This window comes from Phascolarctos cinereus, unplaced genomic scaffold (genome assembly GCF_003287225.1).
Source record: "Phascolarctos cinereus isolate Bilbo 61053 unplaced genomic scaffold, phaCin_HiC Scaffold_9;HRSCAF=440, whole genome shotgun sequence".
Taxonomy (NCBI): domain Eukaryota; kingdom Metazoa; phylum Chordata; class Mammalia; order Diprotodontia; family Phascolarctidae; genus Phascolarctos; species Phascolarctos cinereus.
Window position 1 is genome coordinate 181,640,550 of NW_027556402.1, and position 19,260 is coordinate 181,659,809.

A 19,260-nucleotide genomic window follows, 5' to 3' on the forward strand; every position below is an offset into this window, starting at 1 on the left:
GTGTGTAGACATATATACATATACAAATACACATATCTGTGTATATATACATGTGTTTATAAACACAAAACACACACACACACTAGTAAAGAGAAAACAGCAGAAATCAAATCATTATTGAATCAAAGCTCCAGGTTCTGACACTTGCTGTCATGACAATCTCCCTCTTACCTGGGAAAACTGGCTAAAAAACTTAACTCTGACCTTGAATTCAGGAAAAACCAAAATGAAAACTTTCAATTTATTAGGACGCTTGTTTTTCAGAAAGGATGGAAAAGTTTTTTGATTTGGAATGTTAGAGATGTAAGGGACTGGGGGCCTAAAAGTGGCATGATCTACTCAAAGCGTCTGTGTACTGGTAAATGTTTAACAACCTGCTCTCTAGAGGCAAATATACTACACAACACATTTAAAATTTATTCTGTATTATTAACATTTTCTCCATCACTTTCTTAATTATAGAAAGTCAACAAAGCAATAAATCAATCCCTGATTTGTAGCATTTGCTGATTTCTGAGACTCACACTAAAAATTTTACAGCTAGCTCTCTCCAGATCACTTGATTAATTACTGATGGCTGTAGGACTAAAATCCAGTTGTCTTGACTCCCTGTCCTGTACTCTTTCTACTAGCCCACACTGCCTCTCCATAAGGACTTAGAGTATAAGGGACCTTGGAGGTTTCCTACCAGAGGTTCTGAACCTGAAGTCCCTGAAAAAAAAAAAGATAGCTATTTTAATAAAATTGGTTTCCAGTGTAATACTATGTATTTTATTTTATGCACTTAAAAACATAATTCTGAGAAGCTTCACCAGACTACCAGAGGGGTCCATGACACACAAAAGTTTAAGAGTCCTTGTTCTAATTTAACCTTTTCATTTAAAGATGAAGAAATTAGGCCAAGAAAGGTTAAGTGACTTGTCCAAAGAGAAGCAGATTGGAAGTAACAGAGCCAAGATTTGAACTCAGGTCCTTGTACTCCAAATCTGGCACTTTTCTATGCACCTTCACTATCTCCTGCACTTAGCACAAAAGGAAATCAAAATGGACTTACAAAAAATTGACACAGAATGGTAGATTCCCTCTTTTGCCCTCTGCATTCAAAGATGACACTAGCTTAACTTTCCCATATTTTAAAGGGTGTGTATATTTGCATTTTATTCAGGATAGGGACTGGCCCTATGATTTCACTGATATAGGGAACTCTTCAAGTAAGGAAACTCCCTCAATTAATGCAGGTTGGCACCTTCTCTTCAGCATCTTAGGGGGAAGATGTGGGGATGGGGGAGAGGAGGAGGGCTGGGGTGGAGAAGGCAAGAACCAAGCACATAAACCACTGGAATTGTTCTCTCCAAAGGTTCCAACCATTACTGGATGGCCAAATCTGATGGCCTTTTTCCCATCATCGTCCCTTTTAGCCCATGTCCTACAATTGACGTTGTTGACCACCTTTTCCTCCACCACTTTTGGTTTTTGTGATACTATTCTCTCCTGTTTCTTCTTCTACCTGTCGCACCTTCCCAACTCCCTTTGCTGACTCATTCTCCACATCATGCCCCCCAACTTGAGCTCTGTTCAAGGTCCTCTTCCCTTCTTCCTCTATGTTGCTCTCTTGCTAACTTCATCATCTCTATGCAGATGACCCACAGATCTATATTTCCAGCCTCGGTTTCTCTCTTGAGGTTCAGGAGAGCTTCAAAATGGCTGTCACAGAGGCATTTCAAACACAACATGTTGAAAACTGAATTCATTATCTTTTCACCAAAAACCTCTCTTCTTCCAAACTTCTCTGTTTCTGTCAAAGGTACCACCATACTTCCAGGTTCATAATCTCAGCATAATCCTTACTCTCCCTCTTCTCAAAGTTTCTAGTTGCCAAATCTTGCTGTTTCTGCCTCCACATCCTTTGCATCTGACCTCTTCTCTCCAATCACACACGTAAGTTGCGGTATATGAATGTAATGTAATACTATTGTGCTATAAGAAATGATGAGCAAGTGGACTTCAGAAAAACCTGGAAAGACCTGTATGGTCTGATGCTGAGTGAAGTGAGCAGAACTAGGAAAATGTTGTACATAGTAACAGTCACGTTGTGCGATAACTAATATTGATAGACTTAACCCTCCTCAGCAATACAAGGATCTGAGACATCTCCAAAGCCCTCATAATGGAAAATGCTATCCACATCCAGAGAAAGAACTATGGAGTTTGAATGCAGATCGAAGCATACTATTTGCTATTTTTTTCTTCTGTTGTATTTTGTTTCCTCTTTCTGGTAGTTCTTCCTATTAGTTCTAATTCTTACTTACAACATCACTAATTTGAAAATGTGTTTAATAGGAATTCATATGTATAGCCTATATCAGATTGGGTGCCATTTTGGGGAGGGAGGTGGGGAGGGAAGGGAATAAAAATTTAAAACTCAAAAGCTTATGGAAGTGATTGTTGATAAATCAAAATAAATTAATTTTAAAAAAGAACAGATTTGACTGTATTACTCCCCTGCTCAACCAACTGTTATGACTCCCTATTGTTTACAGGATAAAATATAAATTCCTGTTTAGCTTTTAAAGCTCTCTTCTGGCCCCAACCTATCTTTCCAGCTTCATTGAACATTATTCCTTCTTTCTCACTCTTCAATTCAGCGAAACTGACCTTTCCTCTGTTCCTCACACATGACATTCCATGTCTTTTCGTTGGCCAAACCACATTCCTGAAATACATTCCCTCCTTACTACCACCTCATAGAATCTTTTTCCTCCTTGGAAACACAGCTCATTCCCTGAAGTGCTAGGACCCACCCTCCCAAACTACCTTGTATTTAACTTTATTATAGATTTGTATTTATTTCATTTACATTCATGCTGCATATTTTTATGTGTGTACTTGTCTTCCTCATTAGAATGTAAGCTCATTGGTAGTGGGAATTATGTCATTCTTTTTATCTGTTTCCCAAGTGCCCAGTGCAGTACTTGGCACGTGGCAAGGACTTAAGAAGTGGTTATGGATCAATTAAGTGATTTGCCTTGGATCACATAGCTAGAAAATCCCCGAGGTGGGGTTGAACATAACTCTCTCTAATTCCAGTGCAAAATAACTATACAACACTGCCTCAAGGGACCTTGAATGAGTGAATGAATGAATTAGTGAACAAATAAATGAATGAGTCACCCAGAATAATCATAGAATTAGAAAGCTAGATGAGATCTTTGAAGTCATTTGGGATAATCATCCCTATGTACAATGGATGCATACCTTGAATGATACCCCCTACAAATGGTCCTCCATCCTTTATTTGAATGTCATCTATGATGAGGAACTCAATATCTCATGGAAGGTCCTGACAACCTGAAAAGGTCTAAGTGTGGGTTAATGACACCCTGTGTCTATCTGTAGAGGATTGCCCTGGTGCCCTAGCTTGGGGGTTCGGAACGACTCATCAGCAAAGGGTTGGTTACCAGGTCATGAATTGATAAGGAGAGGGAGGGGAGGGAGCAGGCACAGAAAATCATGAAACCATCTACTAAGTTATAAAAATGTTGTATTTTGCAGAGGTAGAAGGAATACTGATGAAATCATGAAATCTTGAAATATTAAAGTGGGTCATTTGTATGTATAAACCAACCTCTCCTTTCTAGCCTTCCCCAGGTCAGGTTAATATAATTAGTCCAGCATTCTCCTTGATTGATTGGTTGACCAATATATCTCTTCATTCAGTGACAGCTTTTCCTCTTTGGATCTCCAATAAAGTGCCCCAGGTCTCTATCTTCCTCAGGCTGTTTTTTGGCCAGTGATGTTTCTCTGATTCTGCTAAGAGCTCAAGGTCATTTGTTCATAGGTTTGTTTTTGTACTCTCAAGACACTGTCAATAAGACATAATTCTTAAAGAATTATCTTTGGTCAGTCCTTCAAAAACCATTCACTGAGTATCAAGAGGGTGTGACATCATTGTACTCTATCTAGTAGGTCACTGGAGACTTCCGCAGTGCTGAGTTGGAAGAGTTTTGGGGAGAGTCTAAAGCACTTTCTAATGAATATTTCCAAGTGTCATGTTCAGCTATATCTGAATAAAGCACAAAGCAAAATGGTTGTATTACATTATTTGCCTCCTATCCTTTTGAATTCTCCTTTGTTCGTGGGAGTCAAGGATATGGTGTCAACAGCCATATTGCAATAGTCATATCACGTGACCTTAGACTGGTTCTTAGAAAAAGAGAGATACCAATGTACTTGGGAGGAGTGTGAAGGAGACCTCAGTGTGAACTCTGACTTTGACATGTTACATTGCCAAAGACAAATCACTCCTTTCTGAAATTCGGTTTCCTGGAATGCAGAATGAGGACAATAATACTTGCCTCATGGGGTTATTATGAATAAAGCACATTGTAAACCTTAAAGCACAATGTGTTGTTATTATTGGTCATAATAATTAATAAAATAGAGATAGTAACTATACCTATGATCTTCTTGGTATGAGGAATGACTCTCTATATCCATGAAGGTCAGCAACTTCTCTATAACTTACAGAGTTCTCTAGAATATTGAGACTTTTAGGTGACTTTCCCAGGGGTCACATGGCCAGTATAGGTCAGAAGCAGAATTTGAACTCAATTCTTGCCAAGTTCAATCAAGGCCAACTCTTTATCCACTATGTCACACTCTCTCTCAATAATAGCATATGATACATAGTCATTTATTTTATGACAATTCAAATTATTTTTATATCTTGAATTCCAAAATATCTTATAGTAATAAGAGTTCTTTGAGATCAGCAAATATATGTGGTTCTTGACATGACAGTCAAAAGAGTAATGGTCTTGGAGTAAGAAGACCCATGTTCAAAGCCCTCCTTACTATCTTGGGCAGGTTACAACCTCTCTGAGCTTCAGTGTCCTTATCTGTAGAGGAAGGGGGTTGGACTTGTTGGCCTCCAAGATTGCTTCCAGCTCTAAACCCATGATTCTATGACTCAATATTTTTTATCTGATCCTGTTGAACCATGTTGTTGCCTACACCCACTTTCTATCTCTGGAGCACATGGTTGATAGAAGACATTGGGCTATGGAATGTCGTTCTTTTAAAAAAATTTAACAAACATTTATTGAGAAAATATTCTATGACAGAAAGGGCTCTGAAATTGGGGTAAAAAGACCTTGGTTCCATATCAGCTCAATTTCATTTAATATCATTTGTTCAACCTCCATGATTTTTAAGCCACTTTGATAAGGACAGGGAATGCTGATTGTTTGACCCTGAGCAAATCCCTCACCCTTTGCCAGTCTGTTTCCTCATATGTGAAACAGACATGGTAATACTTGTGATGTCCTTGGCCTTGAAATACAGGCAGCTAAAAAAAAAAAAAGAAAAAGAAATACGGGCAGCTATCTGGGAAATGGCTAGTAATCTGGAACATTACTTACTTCCACAGTTTTATTTTGTTACTCAAATGAGATAATAACTTGTATTTACCTAATGCTTTAAAGTTTAACAAATATTTTTCTTGGAACAACCTTGTGAAGTAGATAGTAGTATTTCCTTCAATGAATTCATGATCTCATTAATGTGGGTATTTCCTCCATATGCATAGATCACAATCCGTTCATAGATTCTCATCCTATACAAATTATGTTCATTTAAAAATCATGAATATCATGTCTTTTTAAAAAATTAAACAGATCCGTCAAAGATCTACTCAGCATTCTAACTCCCTTCTTTTAGGTCTTTAACCACTTCATGGCTATTACAGTAGGACTTGCGCTAGCCTTTTGTTAGCTATTACTCTTGCTAAATGACTGGCCCACTTGCTTTTTAAATCATACAGTGGAATACGAGCTCCTTGAGGGTAAGAACTGTTTCATTATTATTTTGTCACAATGCTTTTTCATAGCTGGTGCCTAGTGTAGTGCCTGGCATATAGTAGATGCTTATTAAATATTTTAAAACCTATTTCTTTCATGATATCCTTTAAGCTGCTTCTTGCATGTAAGTAATCTTAGAAATCTGTCTACACTTGGCCACCATGTTTCTCTTCATCAACTTTTCAGGCCACCCACAATTTTTGGTTCTTTGGAGCTTGTGGACTGTTAAGATTGACAGCCAGATAGCTTCCCAAGAAGAATATTTGTGTTTTAAAAAATGAGGTTTGGTCTCTCCTTCCTTCTGCTGTGGCTGCCATTGAGGCTACAGTAGCACAGCAGCCATAGCCATCCAATACCCCATGGCCGTAGGCCTCAACAAGGGCCACAAAGTTACCAACAACATTTCGAAGCCGCAACACTGCCGTCACCGTGGGTGCTTGACCAAACACCCAAGGTTGTGAGAGATATGATCCGGGAGGTGTGTGGATTTGCCGCTTATGAGAGGAGGGCCATGGAATTGTTAAAGGTCTCCAAGGATAAGCGAGCCCTTAAGTTCATCAGAAAAAGAGCAGGAGCTGACATCCGGGCCAAGAGGAAGACAGAGGAGCTCAGCAACGTCCTAGCTGCCATGAAGAAGGCTGCTGCCAAGAAGGACTAAGCTGGACCCTGCCAGCCTTCCCCACTTACTCAATAAAGATTTGACAAATTTTTTTTTTAAATGAGGTTTGTCTTGGAAATCAGCTTGGGACTATCAAAGTCAGTATTCAATTCCCCAAATGCAATTCAGCCTCATCATATTTCAATGGACCAGCCTCTTTTCTGTGTGTAGTACCTGTCTTGGATTTGCATACTAGCTAACTAAATGATCACATGTCATAGTTTGAGATAAGTGTGTTCTTGTCCATTTTTTTTTGTCTTATATAAATTGTTTGGCTAATCTTTTGGGGGGTACTCAGGGATCTCACTGAGGAGGGGCTGTAATGTTCTGGGGTTTGATGCAGTGCTAGCACAATGTCGTCTGAAAACAGGGGCACCTGGATAACCTCAACATTGATGGGGAATCCCTCTTTGTCCCACCCCTGATAGAACATCATCTGAACAGTGGCAAATACTTGTACTGAGCCAACATCGCTTTTCCTTCTGTGTGGCTGTCTTGAAGTTAACAACTGGAAGGCAGTTGAACAGAATTATTCTTATAGTTGTATCTCTTAAAGAATCGTGTAAGATTTCAACTTGTATATTAGAAATTCCCTCTTGCCCAAAAGTCTATAATCCTGTGTTTTGTTTTCTACTGAGTTAAATACTTGAGGTTTGTGAGCCCTGAGTCTTTGGAGGGGCCCATAGGTTATACCTCTTTGCATTTTCTGTACCTAGTAAAATAGCTTACACATAGTAAGCCCTCAATAATTTTGTAATATGATAATGATAATTTCTTCTCTTTTTTAAAAAATGAAAATAGTAAAAGGCAGAAATTACTCTATGAGACTACTGATCTTCCTGGCCTTCTTTACGTCCCAACTAAAATCCAGCCTCCTATAGGAAGTCCCCCTAAAGCCCTCTTAATTGCTGTGCCTTCCCTGTATTTTTTCCTATTTATCCTATATGTATAGCTTACTTTGTATATATGTGTTGCATGTTCTCTCTCCCTTTAGAATGTAAGTTCCTTGAGGACAGGGAATGGTTTTTGCTTCTTTTGTGTTCTCTGGCACATAGTAGACACTTATAAGTTTTTATTGAATTGAATTGACTATATGACATGGTAAAAAGCTTGCTGGCTGAACTTACTTCCTTTTAGCTGGTGACTAGCAAATACTTTTCAAACAGTCTTGCAGAGCAGTGGACAGTGGACTGAATTTAGAGCCAGAGGTCTTGGGCTGGAATATTAGTTCTCCCATTTGCTAGTCATGTGATCTTCAGCAAGTCATTTAAATTATCTGGGCCTCATTTTCCTCATCTGTAAAATAAGGGGGGATTGGACAAATGATCATTAAAGGTCTCTCTTCTAGCTCTTAATCTGTGACCCTCCAACACTGGTGTTTATTCAGTCAATTAACAAATATTTATTGAACACTTACTCTATGCAAGGCACATTATTAATAAGCACAATTAATGTACTGTCTTAATCTTGCCTCTTAGGAGGAATCTGATTTCCTTCTGAGGCTATAGTTGAATTTCTTGTTTTGCCAGACCACCCTGATCAATATCTCAATTGTCTTACAAAGCACCTTCTGGGGGCAGGGGAAGGCTGGTGTGAGACATGAAGGGAAGCAGGGAGGAACTCCAGTTGGACAGCCTTTGCAAGAAGATGGGAGTTTGATGAATGAAGGCTTGATCTCTGAAAGGTAGACATGTTTATCTCAAATGGAATTCCAATATTAATTCCCAACCTGTTTGGCTCCTTTTACCAGACTCATTTGAGAAGGACATTTTTTGTCACTGATCACATTTTGGGAAAGTCTTCTTAGCAGGATATTTGATACCCCTTCTCTCCAACCACTGGTTGATCACCACCTGCTCTTTAGGACTTCACATAGCACTTTGTTTTGCTAACTAACATAATGTAAGACGTATTATGGACATCAGTATTCCCCTTCTAGATTGTCAGCTCCATGACCTTGACTTGCCTAAATTTTGTATATGCCCTGGTACCTAGTACAGGACATTCCACACAATAGGCATTTAATAAATGTTTATTATTCTGAACACAGCAGTTCTGTATAGAATGAAATTTAAGGGGTTAAAATTATAACTAAAAGAACATGAAAATTAATTCATGCTTTGCACAAAGCATTTGCTGGCTTAACCTTCTGTGTGAAACACTGACATCTGTTACATATATGAAGTATGACTGTTATTGACCCAGTGGAAGGGTCAATTGGCCTTCATTATTTTTCATGGTTTAATAGACTTTCTTATATTTTATACTTTCTGGAGTGGATACATTCACTGAACAAATATTAACTGAGTGTGCACTATGTGTTGGACCCTGTAAGGGAGAGAGGGATATATGTGATACATCTTTGCTCTCCAAGAGCCGAAGGCTCTAGCAATTTGGGACAGACCACTGAGTGCCCTGCTTTAGCCCTCACTGTGAATCAATAGTGGCCATGAAAATTTTAACTGCTACTTGACCTAATCCCAAAGAAGAAAAGAACCCAAGTGTACAAAAATATTTATAGTAGCTTTTTTGTTGTTGTTTTAGTGAAGAACTGGAAGGTAATGGAGTATCCATCAATTGGGGAATTTGTTGTTCAGTCGTTTTCAGTCATGTCCAACTCTTCATGACCCCATATGGGGTTTTTCTTGGCAAAGATACTGGAATAGTTAGCCATTTCTTTCTCCAGTTTGTTTTACAGATGAAGAAACTGAGATAAACAAGGTTAAGTGACTTGTCCAGGGTCATACAGCTAGTAAGTGTCTGAGGGCAGATTTAAACTCAGGAATATAAGTCTTCCTGATTCCAGGCTTGTCACTCTATCCACTGTGCTACCAAGCTAAGGAATAGCTAAACAAATTATGGCAGACGTACATGTTCTTTAAGTGCGATTTTACTTAGAGAAATCATGAAAAGGACAGTTTCATAGAAACCTGGGAAGACTTAAATGAACTATACAGAATGAGGGAAGGAGAAATGGGGAGAACAATTTATACAGTCACAATAACATTGCAAAGAAAAATGGCTTTGAAAGAGCAACCGACTGAGAACTCCAGACACCTGATAATGTACCATGTTACTCTCCCCTTGACAGGAAAGAGATGAACTCAATTTGCAGGATGAGAAATACATTTTCAGTCATGGCCAATATATATGTTTGTTTTCCTTAACTATACTTATGGTTACAAGAATTTTTTTTCTCTTTCTTTTTTTTCTTTAACCAGGTGGAAAGGGCAGGAAACAGGGAAGCTAATAAGAATGTTGCTGAAAAGAAGAGAAAAGGAAAGAAAAAAAGGAAAAGAGAAAAGGCCTATGAAGCATTTTTTAAAATGCACAGAAGAGAGCAGAAAGAAGTTCAGAAAGAAGTACTATCAGAACAGATTTGAAAGTAACATCTTGAATTTACTTATTTGGGTTTTTTTTAAAGTAAACTGTACCTTGTAGAGATTTGTGGCTTCATACATAATACTCTTTTTCTGTTCTATTTTGTATACGGAAATGTCCATCTTTTTCACGTTTCAGAATAAAAAAATTTGAAAGTTAATGATAAAAACAATTTACAGAAAGAATTGTATCTGCAGTAGGTTTGGAGTAACAAAACTATAAAGTTAGAAGGGTAGTAATTACCTAGCTTTCCCCCCCCCTCCACACACACACATACATCTCTTTTTTTGCCAGGGCATGGTGGTATTGCCTGGATTATTCCTGGAGGTGTCCTTCTTTGCCAGGTAACTACGTCAAGCCCATTCCTCCAAGTGAACATATCCACCTAAAAAAACCTGGAAAAATCCATCTGGCCACAGTCTAGTATAGAATCATAAAAACAGTCATATTTAACACTGAGTAAGAAGCATTTTTCATATGAGTTGTTCTTGGGATGTTCAAGAAAAAAAGCACATCTATAATGGATTAACCTCTTTTCTTACTTATCTGGGTAAAGGAAATTATGTTTTATGCAAAAAAGCATTGACTAAGAAAAGTACTCTCTCTTAGCTCAGAACCTGCTCTCTCTTAAAGTATTAATGAGGTTCTGCCTGCAATCACTATTTCTATTTCAAAGTGTAAAAAAAGAATATTGGGCTGGATAGGATATTACATGGAGAAAACAGTTTCTTTAAAATTTGCTTCTCAAAATGGAGGTGGAGATATTCAAGAGAGAAAATTTGAGTTAAAAGCACCCACTGATGGTTGTTGTCCTTCGTGCTCGAAGAGGATCAAAATGACATCATTATGTTGAGGTCAAGATACACAGTGTGTGCAACTGTGGCTGATCAGACCAATGCAACTCACAAGGCTCTACCATAGGTTGGGCTCAAATAGTCCATATGAACATTTGGAGTAGAGATTTCTCAAAATTTGCACATCTCACATTTCCTTTGAGCTACTGTAATTCTGTTTAGTTCATAGAGCATAGCGCCTTCTTTAATGTGGGCATGCCGCACTGAGTACCTGCTATGTCTAAGGTGAAGTAGTGGGTAGAGAGAAAACCTTCGAGCTAAGAAGACCCGGTTTCAAGTCCCACCTATATTACCTATTGTTTGTGTGACCCTGGACAAAATCACTTAACCTCTCTTTCAATGTCCCAGGAAACTCTCTAAACTTCTATCTTGTAGTGTAGGTTGCCTTTGGAAAAGGAAGTTTCCTCGCAGGGGATTCAGTATATCAATGAAATCACAGGACTGGTCTAAAAAGAAAAACGTGCAAGGCATTAAGTTGGTTATTTGGGATACAAAAATGAAACAGTCCCTGCTCTCCAGAAGCTTACATTCTATTCCAATATAAATAAATAGGGAAGAGAGAGGCAGACCCTTAGACTCCAGCTGAAACACTGGTCACCACCAACAAAGGGCAAGAAGCTGAGTAGAGAGTCTTTTCCCTCTTATTTAAATACTCTCATGCGGTGTGTGACTTGGGGCAAATCACTTCCCCTCTCTGGGCCTCAGTTTTCTTTTCTGTAAAAAGAAGAAGTTGATCTCCAAGGTCCTTTCTAATTCTAATATTCCACAATCCTCAAGATTTGGAATCTGTGTGCACGATGTGCAAAGGTATCCTAGTACATTATACACACCACAAAAAAACTAAGACAAAAAAAATAAGTTTCTTTGCTATTGAGCCTGGTGCTTGGATGGGGATGACACCACAGCAGCCCCAGAGATAGCTCAGCAGAGGTACACATAGCCAACAAGAACCTTTCAGAGAACAGCTCATTAACTGAATGCCAGTCTTCCCAGAGGTTGAAAATTGAAGGACTTGGCTAATGCAATATCTCATTTGGGCAGCCACACCTCTGTCACTCTATGGCAAGCAGGCAGGCGATGGGCTTTTACACGTTACAACCCGGGGCTGGCACCCTCTCAAGTGGGCGTGGGCAAGAGAAGAAATTAATAAAGTCCCAATGGTATTTTTTTTTCTGCAGTATCATGTTATAAGAGCTTGTGATTGGGCTGTGGGAGTGCCCCTGGCTGTATAAGTAACACACTGGCTTACCAGTGGCGTATAGGTCTTCTGAAAGAGTACAGAGCAGACCTGAATTGCACTAGAGTCTGAGCTAGGTAAGGTAAGTGACTTTCAATTTTCTACTTCTATTCTGCTTTCAGTGGGAGGCTGGGACCATGTGACCAAAGCCAGAACTGTCTCCCCAAGTAAAAGAGCAGTAAGTTTGAAATCTCCTTTTCTGGGTTTGTGTCCCATCCATGTGCCACTTACTGGGTGACCATGGACAAGGCACTTCACCTTGCTAAGTCTTGGTCTCCAGCTCTGTAAAGAGAGGGAATCAGACCCAGTGATGCCTAAGATCACTTCTAAATCTAACAGTTTATGATTCTGGGATTGTTTCCTATAACTTTTTGAGTGGTTTTGGCTAAAAAGCCTAGGGAACTTCTAAGGCTTTGTCATGTTTAAAGATGAATAATGCTTGAAGTGTCCAATTTGCCCTCACTTTCCTTCCTTCCTTCCTTCTTCCCTTTCCTTCTTCCTTTTTTCCTTTTATCTCTCTCCTTTTCTTTCCTTCCTTTCCTTCCTTTTTTCCTTCCTACTTTCTATTTCTTTCCTTCCTTCCTTCTTTCCTCTGTCCTTCCTCCCTTCCTTCCTTTCTTTCTTTTCTCTCTCTTTTTTTTTTGCAAAATTCTGAAAATTGTGTAAATTACTCCCTTTCTCTATAAATAGTGCTCATAGATTTGGAGTTCTTTACCTGTAGAGATGAACAGAATATTGAGGTTGGCCTGGGTTTAGAGATCATCTAGCTTAACTTCCTCAGTTTACAAATGATGAAACTGAGGACCAGAGAGGGCAAGTAATTTAGCCAAGATCACAAAGTTTATTAGTGGCATAGCCCTAACTAGACCATGTCTCCATGGGAGAAAATCCCTTATTTTCATGTATAGTTCACATTTGCTTCCTCACATTTGCTACAAACAGCAGTGAAGTAAGGAATTAATAAATTAACCAAAATAAAGGGGTGGCATTATGAAAAGAGCTACCTATGTATTTTGAATAAGAAGATCTGGAATCAGGTGCTGCCTCTGTTTTTTAATACTTGTGTAATCTTGACCAAGTCATCACCTTTCTCTGAGCCTTTGTTTCCTCATCTGTAAAATTAGAGAATTGGACTAAAATTTCTAAACTTCCTCCCCACTCAAAATCTGTGAACCTAGGATTCTGCTACTTACCCAGCTTTAAGCAAAGGTCTGGGGAGAAGCATTTGCAAAAGCATTTTTTTAAAAAGTGTATTGGAGAGCCCACCCACAGTCTTTCTGTATATAAGGTCCACCTTGTCTCCATTAAGGTGCTCAGATTCTTAAAACCTAGCCACTGCTCAGATTCTTAAGATCTGGCCCATTTGCGTTAGTGATACAAATGCTTAGATTCCTTAAGAGTCTGGGCAATATGACTGATGTTCTAATAAACCTTGTCTTTGGCTGAAAACAAAATTTAAAAAAAATTTTTAAGTGTATTGGACTGGTAAAGGTCCCCAGTATAGAGAGGGTGGCTCCTCCAGCATGAGATGCTGTGACTCTCATAATGCCAGGAGCCAGAGATCCTCACCCTGCATGTTACTCCGTATGTGGGCCATTCAGGTGGTATGTTACTGAGAAAGTCATCATCAGTGGCGGTGGGACAAAGAGGAAGGAGGAGCTTCTGAGAGGAAAGGGCCCTCTGACTAATCTGACTTTGTAAAACAGGTTTCACATCCAAGTCGGAAGCATGAAGATAAAGTGTATTGCCCTGTTCTCCATCCTGCTCCTGGTCTCACAGCTGCTCTCAGTGAACTGTGAAAAACAAAAGAAAAGAAAAAACGGGAGAGATGGTAAAGGAGAAGGGAAACAGCTTGGCTCTCCTGACAAGAATGAGAGAGGCCAGAAAGCTAAGGGAGGAAAAAACCTCCCTCGGGGCAGGTTTGCCACTCAAGAGAATGTCCCCTGTACTTGGGCAGTGACTGAGAAGGAGAATGTCACCTTGAAAGTTCAATGTAAAGGACAGGAAACCCAATTTGAGTGTACCTTTGCAGGAAATCCTTCTTCCTGCCCCCATTTTGCAGGCAATGAAAAGGCCTACTGGAAACAGATTGGCCGTGCCCTACGGAGACAAAAGAATCTTTGTGCGGACCCAAAGAGTGTCCTCAAGTCCCGAGTGTGCAAGAAAGGTGCCAAAGAAGCCCATCTCAAAATGGTGGACTCCACCATTAAGAACAGGAGCCAGGACAAGACGGGGAGAAAGGATCCCCAAATATCAGCTTCCACTGTCAGACCAGCTGCTCTGACTATCCAGCCAATTAGTCAGCAAGCGACTACTGAGAAGTGTGTGGAGGACGTTGAAGTGATCAACCAGAAGAAGATGGCACAAGAGTACTGTGGAGATACCTGGAGCTCATTATGCACCTTTCTGCTCACTATGCTACAGGACAAAAAGTGCTAGCAAACTCTGAGGAGACTCAGGCCCACTCTCAGGCCCTTCCCTGAATTGGAGCCTCTCTCTCTCTCTCTTCACGTGCTGCAGAAAATTCATTCATGCTTCCCTTTGTGGCATGAACTTCCATGGTGCCAGGAAAGAGGAAAGTACAGCTATGTATTTAAATGTGTTTTGCAATTTGTTTCTTGTTTGGTATTTTGGAATTTATACTTCATTAGATTTTATTTTCATAGAGGCTGCTAACAATTGCCAGCAGATGTTACAAAGGCTGTAAAGAGGTTTTGCGTGTATACACATAAATATATAGACACATACATGTAGGTGCATATATGCATATACATGCAAATGTGTATAGGTGCATGCGTATATACATATGTAAATACACACACACACATACTTACATACATACAGACACACACGGCAAATTCTCTTCATTTTCTCTTTGGGTTCAGTATGACAAAGAGATGGTTTCAGTGCAGTGCACTCCCTGACAATCTTATAGCACTCCTCACCTGGTCAGGCACCCCAGTTTTGGCCAAGATAATAAAGTTTTCAAAATATGTTTAGCCGATGTTTGGTTTCTCTATATCTGTGGCTATATGACCAGGACCTAATGGGTAGATAGAGCAAACAACCCTCTCTTTGTAGGTTGTGATTTCAGGGATCTAGGAAGACTCTTATCCAGAGCCATAACTAGTGATATTAGTGTCTCAGGTCAAACAGCACTAATGTTACATTAGAATTGGCCAAGAGGTAGGGGAGAATCTGGGATACTTTCCCATAGATGAGTGATCAAGGCCTCAGGACACCACAGGCTTATAGTGTGCTGGGGAGGTCTACACATGGGAAGTAGAACGGTGAGACTAGGCAAGACTGGGCCTGGGAGAAGTTCGTAGAGTGGGAGAGATGAGAAGTATCCCCCCACACACACCATTTCCTAAGTCACCAGTTGCCCTTGTAACTAGCTCCTATAGAGAGGCGGCATGAAATCATGATCAGAGAGCCAACCTAGGAGTCAGGAAGACCTGAGTTCAGATTCCAGATGTTACACATACTGGCCATGTGACCCTGGGCAAGTCACTTAATAGCATTACAACTATTAGCATTGTCTGACCAGTCTTATCATTCTAACTTTGAAATTTCATCTCTTTAGCTTCAAGTATTGGTATTTATTGAGATGGAAATCCTTGAGCCAGGACCACATTTAAAGTCATTCAAAATCATCAGTTGCTTGGTGTTAATTTGATACAGGCTTTTGATACAGGGATGGGGGAATAATAATATTTATCTAATACTTTATATAAATTTTCTCTTTGGATCTTCACAGCAATTCTGTGGAGTAGGCCAGGTGGGCATTAGTATCCTATTTATAGATGGAGAGCAGAAGTATAAAGGAATGAATCCTTTTCTCCCAAAGTCATATAGTTAGTAAAGGGAAGAAAGTGAGGATAGGGTCTCAGGACTAGAACTCAGGTCTCTGTAGATGGCAAATCAAGTGTTTTTTCTATTACATCATACCATCCTTCCAAGAACATAAAATAACACTGATACTTAGTTTTGTTTAATTCACACTTTGAGCCCTGTCTAATGATGTTAGTCTAATAAATCTCTTGAGGAACTATCCCTCATGTCTATCTGGGGAATGGGTAAGAAGAGTTATGAAGAAGCACCAGTCAGGAATCAAAGTTTCCCAAGAGCAGTCCCTATCCCAGGCACAGACTGAGGGAAGGGCTTGAAGAAGAGAGAAGAGCTGGAGGAGCTTGTATACTAACAGCCAAAGGCCCTGAATTCAAATCCCATCTCTGCCATTTGCTACCTATGTCACCTCTCAGTTTCCTCATCTGTAAAATGAAGGGGTTTGACTGGATGATCTCTGAGGTCCTGTTTAGTCTTACTGACTCATGATTATTTGAGCATCAGTGTCTAAGACTTGACATTATGTCATTGCTGTCATAATATCTGGCATTTATATGATAACAATGATAATAGCTAGCATTTTCATAGTGCTTTAAAGTTTACAAGACATACATTGGTCAGCGAGGTGGTGAGATGCAGAGTGCTGGGCCTGGAGTCAGAAAGACTCATCTTCCTGAGTTAAAATATACCCTCAGATACTCACTAGCTATGTGACCTGGGGCAGGTCACTTCACCCTGTTTGCCTCAGTTTCCTCATCTGTAAGATGAGCTAAAGAAGGAAAAGGCAAACGACTCCAGTATCTTTGTCAAGAAAATCCCAAATAGAGTCACAAAGAGTTGGACATGACTGAAAAATGACTGAACAACAACAAAATGTATCATGTCATTTAATCTCCACAACAACCCTTTGAATTATCTCCTTTTTTGCAGATGATGAAGCTAAGGGTCAGTGTGTGGGGTTAACAACAGAAGGGAAAAGTCTACCAATTGATCCAATTTTTTTCTACTTCAAAACAAAAAAATTTATCTTACCATCTCTATTTCCTTTGTGGATTAAAAAAGCATGCACTGGTCACTTAATGCAGCTTGGTCTCAGATTCCAGTCATTCTGTCACTTAGGTAGTAAATATCAGAAGTGGGATATGAGCCCTGGTGACTCCTAATTCCAAGTCTGGAATCCTTACTGGCATTTATATGATAACAAAACTAATAACTAGCATTTTCATACTCTACCACTACCTCTCAATCATTCTTCATGATATCACAATGTCAGCATCAACAACATCCAGACATTTCTTGCATGTAGCAGGCATTCAATAAATATTTGGTGCATAAATTAATGAATGAAAGAATTTTCTTTGCTTGGTAAAAGGTTACCAAATACAACTTGAGGCCCTAATTAAACTGGGGTGTAACTATAGGTTCTTTGGGGTGACCTTAAGTCACCCAGAAAGGGGACAGGCCTTTCCCTTTTCTGGGCCTTGGTTTCCTCAATCATAAAACAATGGGTTGAACTAAATAATCTCTAAGATCCCTTCCTGTTTTAACGTTCTATGAATTTATGGATCTCCTTCTAGCTTATGCACAAAGAGGATATGAAATCTGGATGACAGCACCCACTATTTCATGCTGTAGCCTATCCAGAGAAAAATCCTTACAGTTATATATTGAGAATGATTTTTTTTTAATGTGCCTATTACGTTGTCTTCCTCCTCAGCTTAGCTCCCTTTGCCTCCACTGAGCTTCCTTCCAGGGTCAAAGCCATGTGAAAGGATTAGAAGAGATTGCTTCAAAGTGATTTCAAAAATAAAAAAGATTGGGGCAGCTAGGTGGCCCAGTGGATAGAGCACCGGCCCTGAAGTCAGGAGGACCTGAGTTCAAAAGCGGCCTCAGACCAAACACTTGACACTTACTAGCTGTGTGACCCTGGGCAAGTCACTTAAGTCCAATTGCCTTAAAAAAATAAAAAAGATTTAAAAGCAATATCACTAGCTAAGCATGGGCTAGCCTCAGTGGACATGGGGTTTAGAAGTCCTCAAATAAGAGTGTCACTTGCAACATTTCTATAGAACCTATGTTCACCTTTCTGTATTGATTTATCCATTACCAAGGGATTTCCTCTCAATTGCTTTAAGGGACAAGTAAGGATGGTTTTCTTTTTTCCTGTTTCACAGATGAGGAAACTGAGGCTAGAGATATGAAGTAAATGTCTTGCCTATGGTCACATACCTAATTGTAAGCAAATAGAGGTGTGGAGAGGGAGGTATGGGGCAGACCAGATGGCCTCCAAGGTCTCCTCCAATCCCGAGATGATATGAGTCAGCAGCTAAGTAAGGCAAGAAGAAACTCTGAATTGAGAATGAATGTATGAAATCATGAAATGGGGAAAGGCACACCTGGTTCTTTGGTACTCAGCGTGAAGGACCATGATGGCAGTGGGAAATGGGACTGTAATCATCCCTTAATAAAGTATAGAAGGCATGGACACAAACAGCATAGAAAGCAGAGACAAGTGGTGAAAAGTGTCCAGAGGCCGACAGTGTGGAGATGGGGATGGGAATGGGGAGGTGGAGGTAGGCAGGCAGTGATAGGGAAGAGGATGAGCAGGCACAGATAATCAATCCCATAATCACGGATTGGAGTTGCAGCACTCGGCAGCAGGGACCCTGGAGATAGAAGAGGGCTCAAGGGACAGGAGTTTGATGTCCCATTTTTATAGTGTTTTCTAGAACAGACTGAGTCTTATCTGGGCCACTATGGGGTTAGTTCATTAACTATCATTTCAGAGCTGTCAGCAAAACTTTACAAAGTTAACAAAAGTTAACATGTCCGCATCATCTCAAAATTATCAGCACCATTTGGGGACCTGGGTGAAATGACTGCAAATGGCTGAGATTTAGATATTATAGGACCAAAAGCCCCTGACAGCGGAACTTAGATGGCTTCTGTTGACTCAGCACACATTACCAGTATGTGATTTTTGGTTAATATAGGATACAATTTATAAATTATGCTTCTTTAATCTTTGGAATGGCTTGTACATGACTCCTAGGCTCCTCTTGACAATCTTAATGCGTGCTATTGCCACTTTAAATTGGCTGCTTATAAACTCAATATACTAATTAGAAGGGAATAGGGGAAGGGAGGTCAGGAGGACCAGAATAAAATGCAGTTTTAGCACAGCCTCTGTCCATGGTGTAGGGTGGAGGAGGAAGAGGAAAGAGAATACGATCACCTCAGACTTCCAATAAGTGTTTTGATCGTTATCAGTGCCCAGGACTTGACATTGCATTGTGATGATGTTACAGGGTAGCCGGTGATGCAGGGCTTGGAGTCAGGGAGGCCAGAGTTCAAACCTGGCCTCAGACACTTACTGATTGTGTGACCCTGCCTCAATTTCCTCAACTGTAAAATGAGGATAAT

At 39.8% G+C, this 19,260-nt stretch overlaps 1 protein-coding gene and 1 pseudogene across 2 annotated transcripts; both read left to right on the forward strand.

The window, feature by feature from the left end:
* Nucleotides 1-330: 330 nt before the first annotated feature.
* LOC110213319 (large ribosomal subunit protein eL36 pseudogene) lies at nt 331-6,516 on the forward strand (annotated as a pseudogene).
* A 5,448-nt stretch (nt 6,517-11,964) lies between these two features.
* FGFBP1 (fibroblast growth factor binding protein 1) lies at nt 11,965-17,177 on the forward strand. Of its 2 annotated transcripts, none has more exons than XM_020992915.2 (2): nt 11,965-12,070; nt 13,695-17,177. In XM_020992915.2, exon 2 carries the CDS (start codon nt 13,717-13,719, stop codon nt 14,425-14,427), a length of 711 nt encoding a protein of 236 aa, XP_020848574.1. In that variant the 5' UTR covers nt 11,965-12,070; nt 13,695-13,716; the 3' UTR covers nt 14,428-17,177. The 2 variants fall into 2 exon arrangements, with proteins under 2 accessions (XP_020848574.1, XP_020848579.1); XM_020992920.2 differs by having other exon boundaries at nt 11,978-12,065.
* Nucleotides 17,178-19,260: the final 2,083 nt, after the last annotated feature.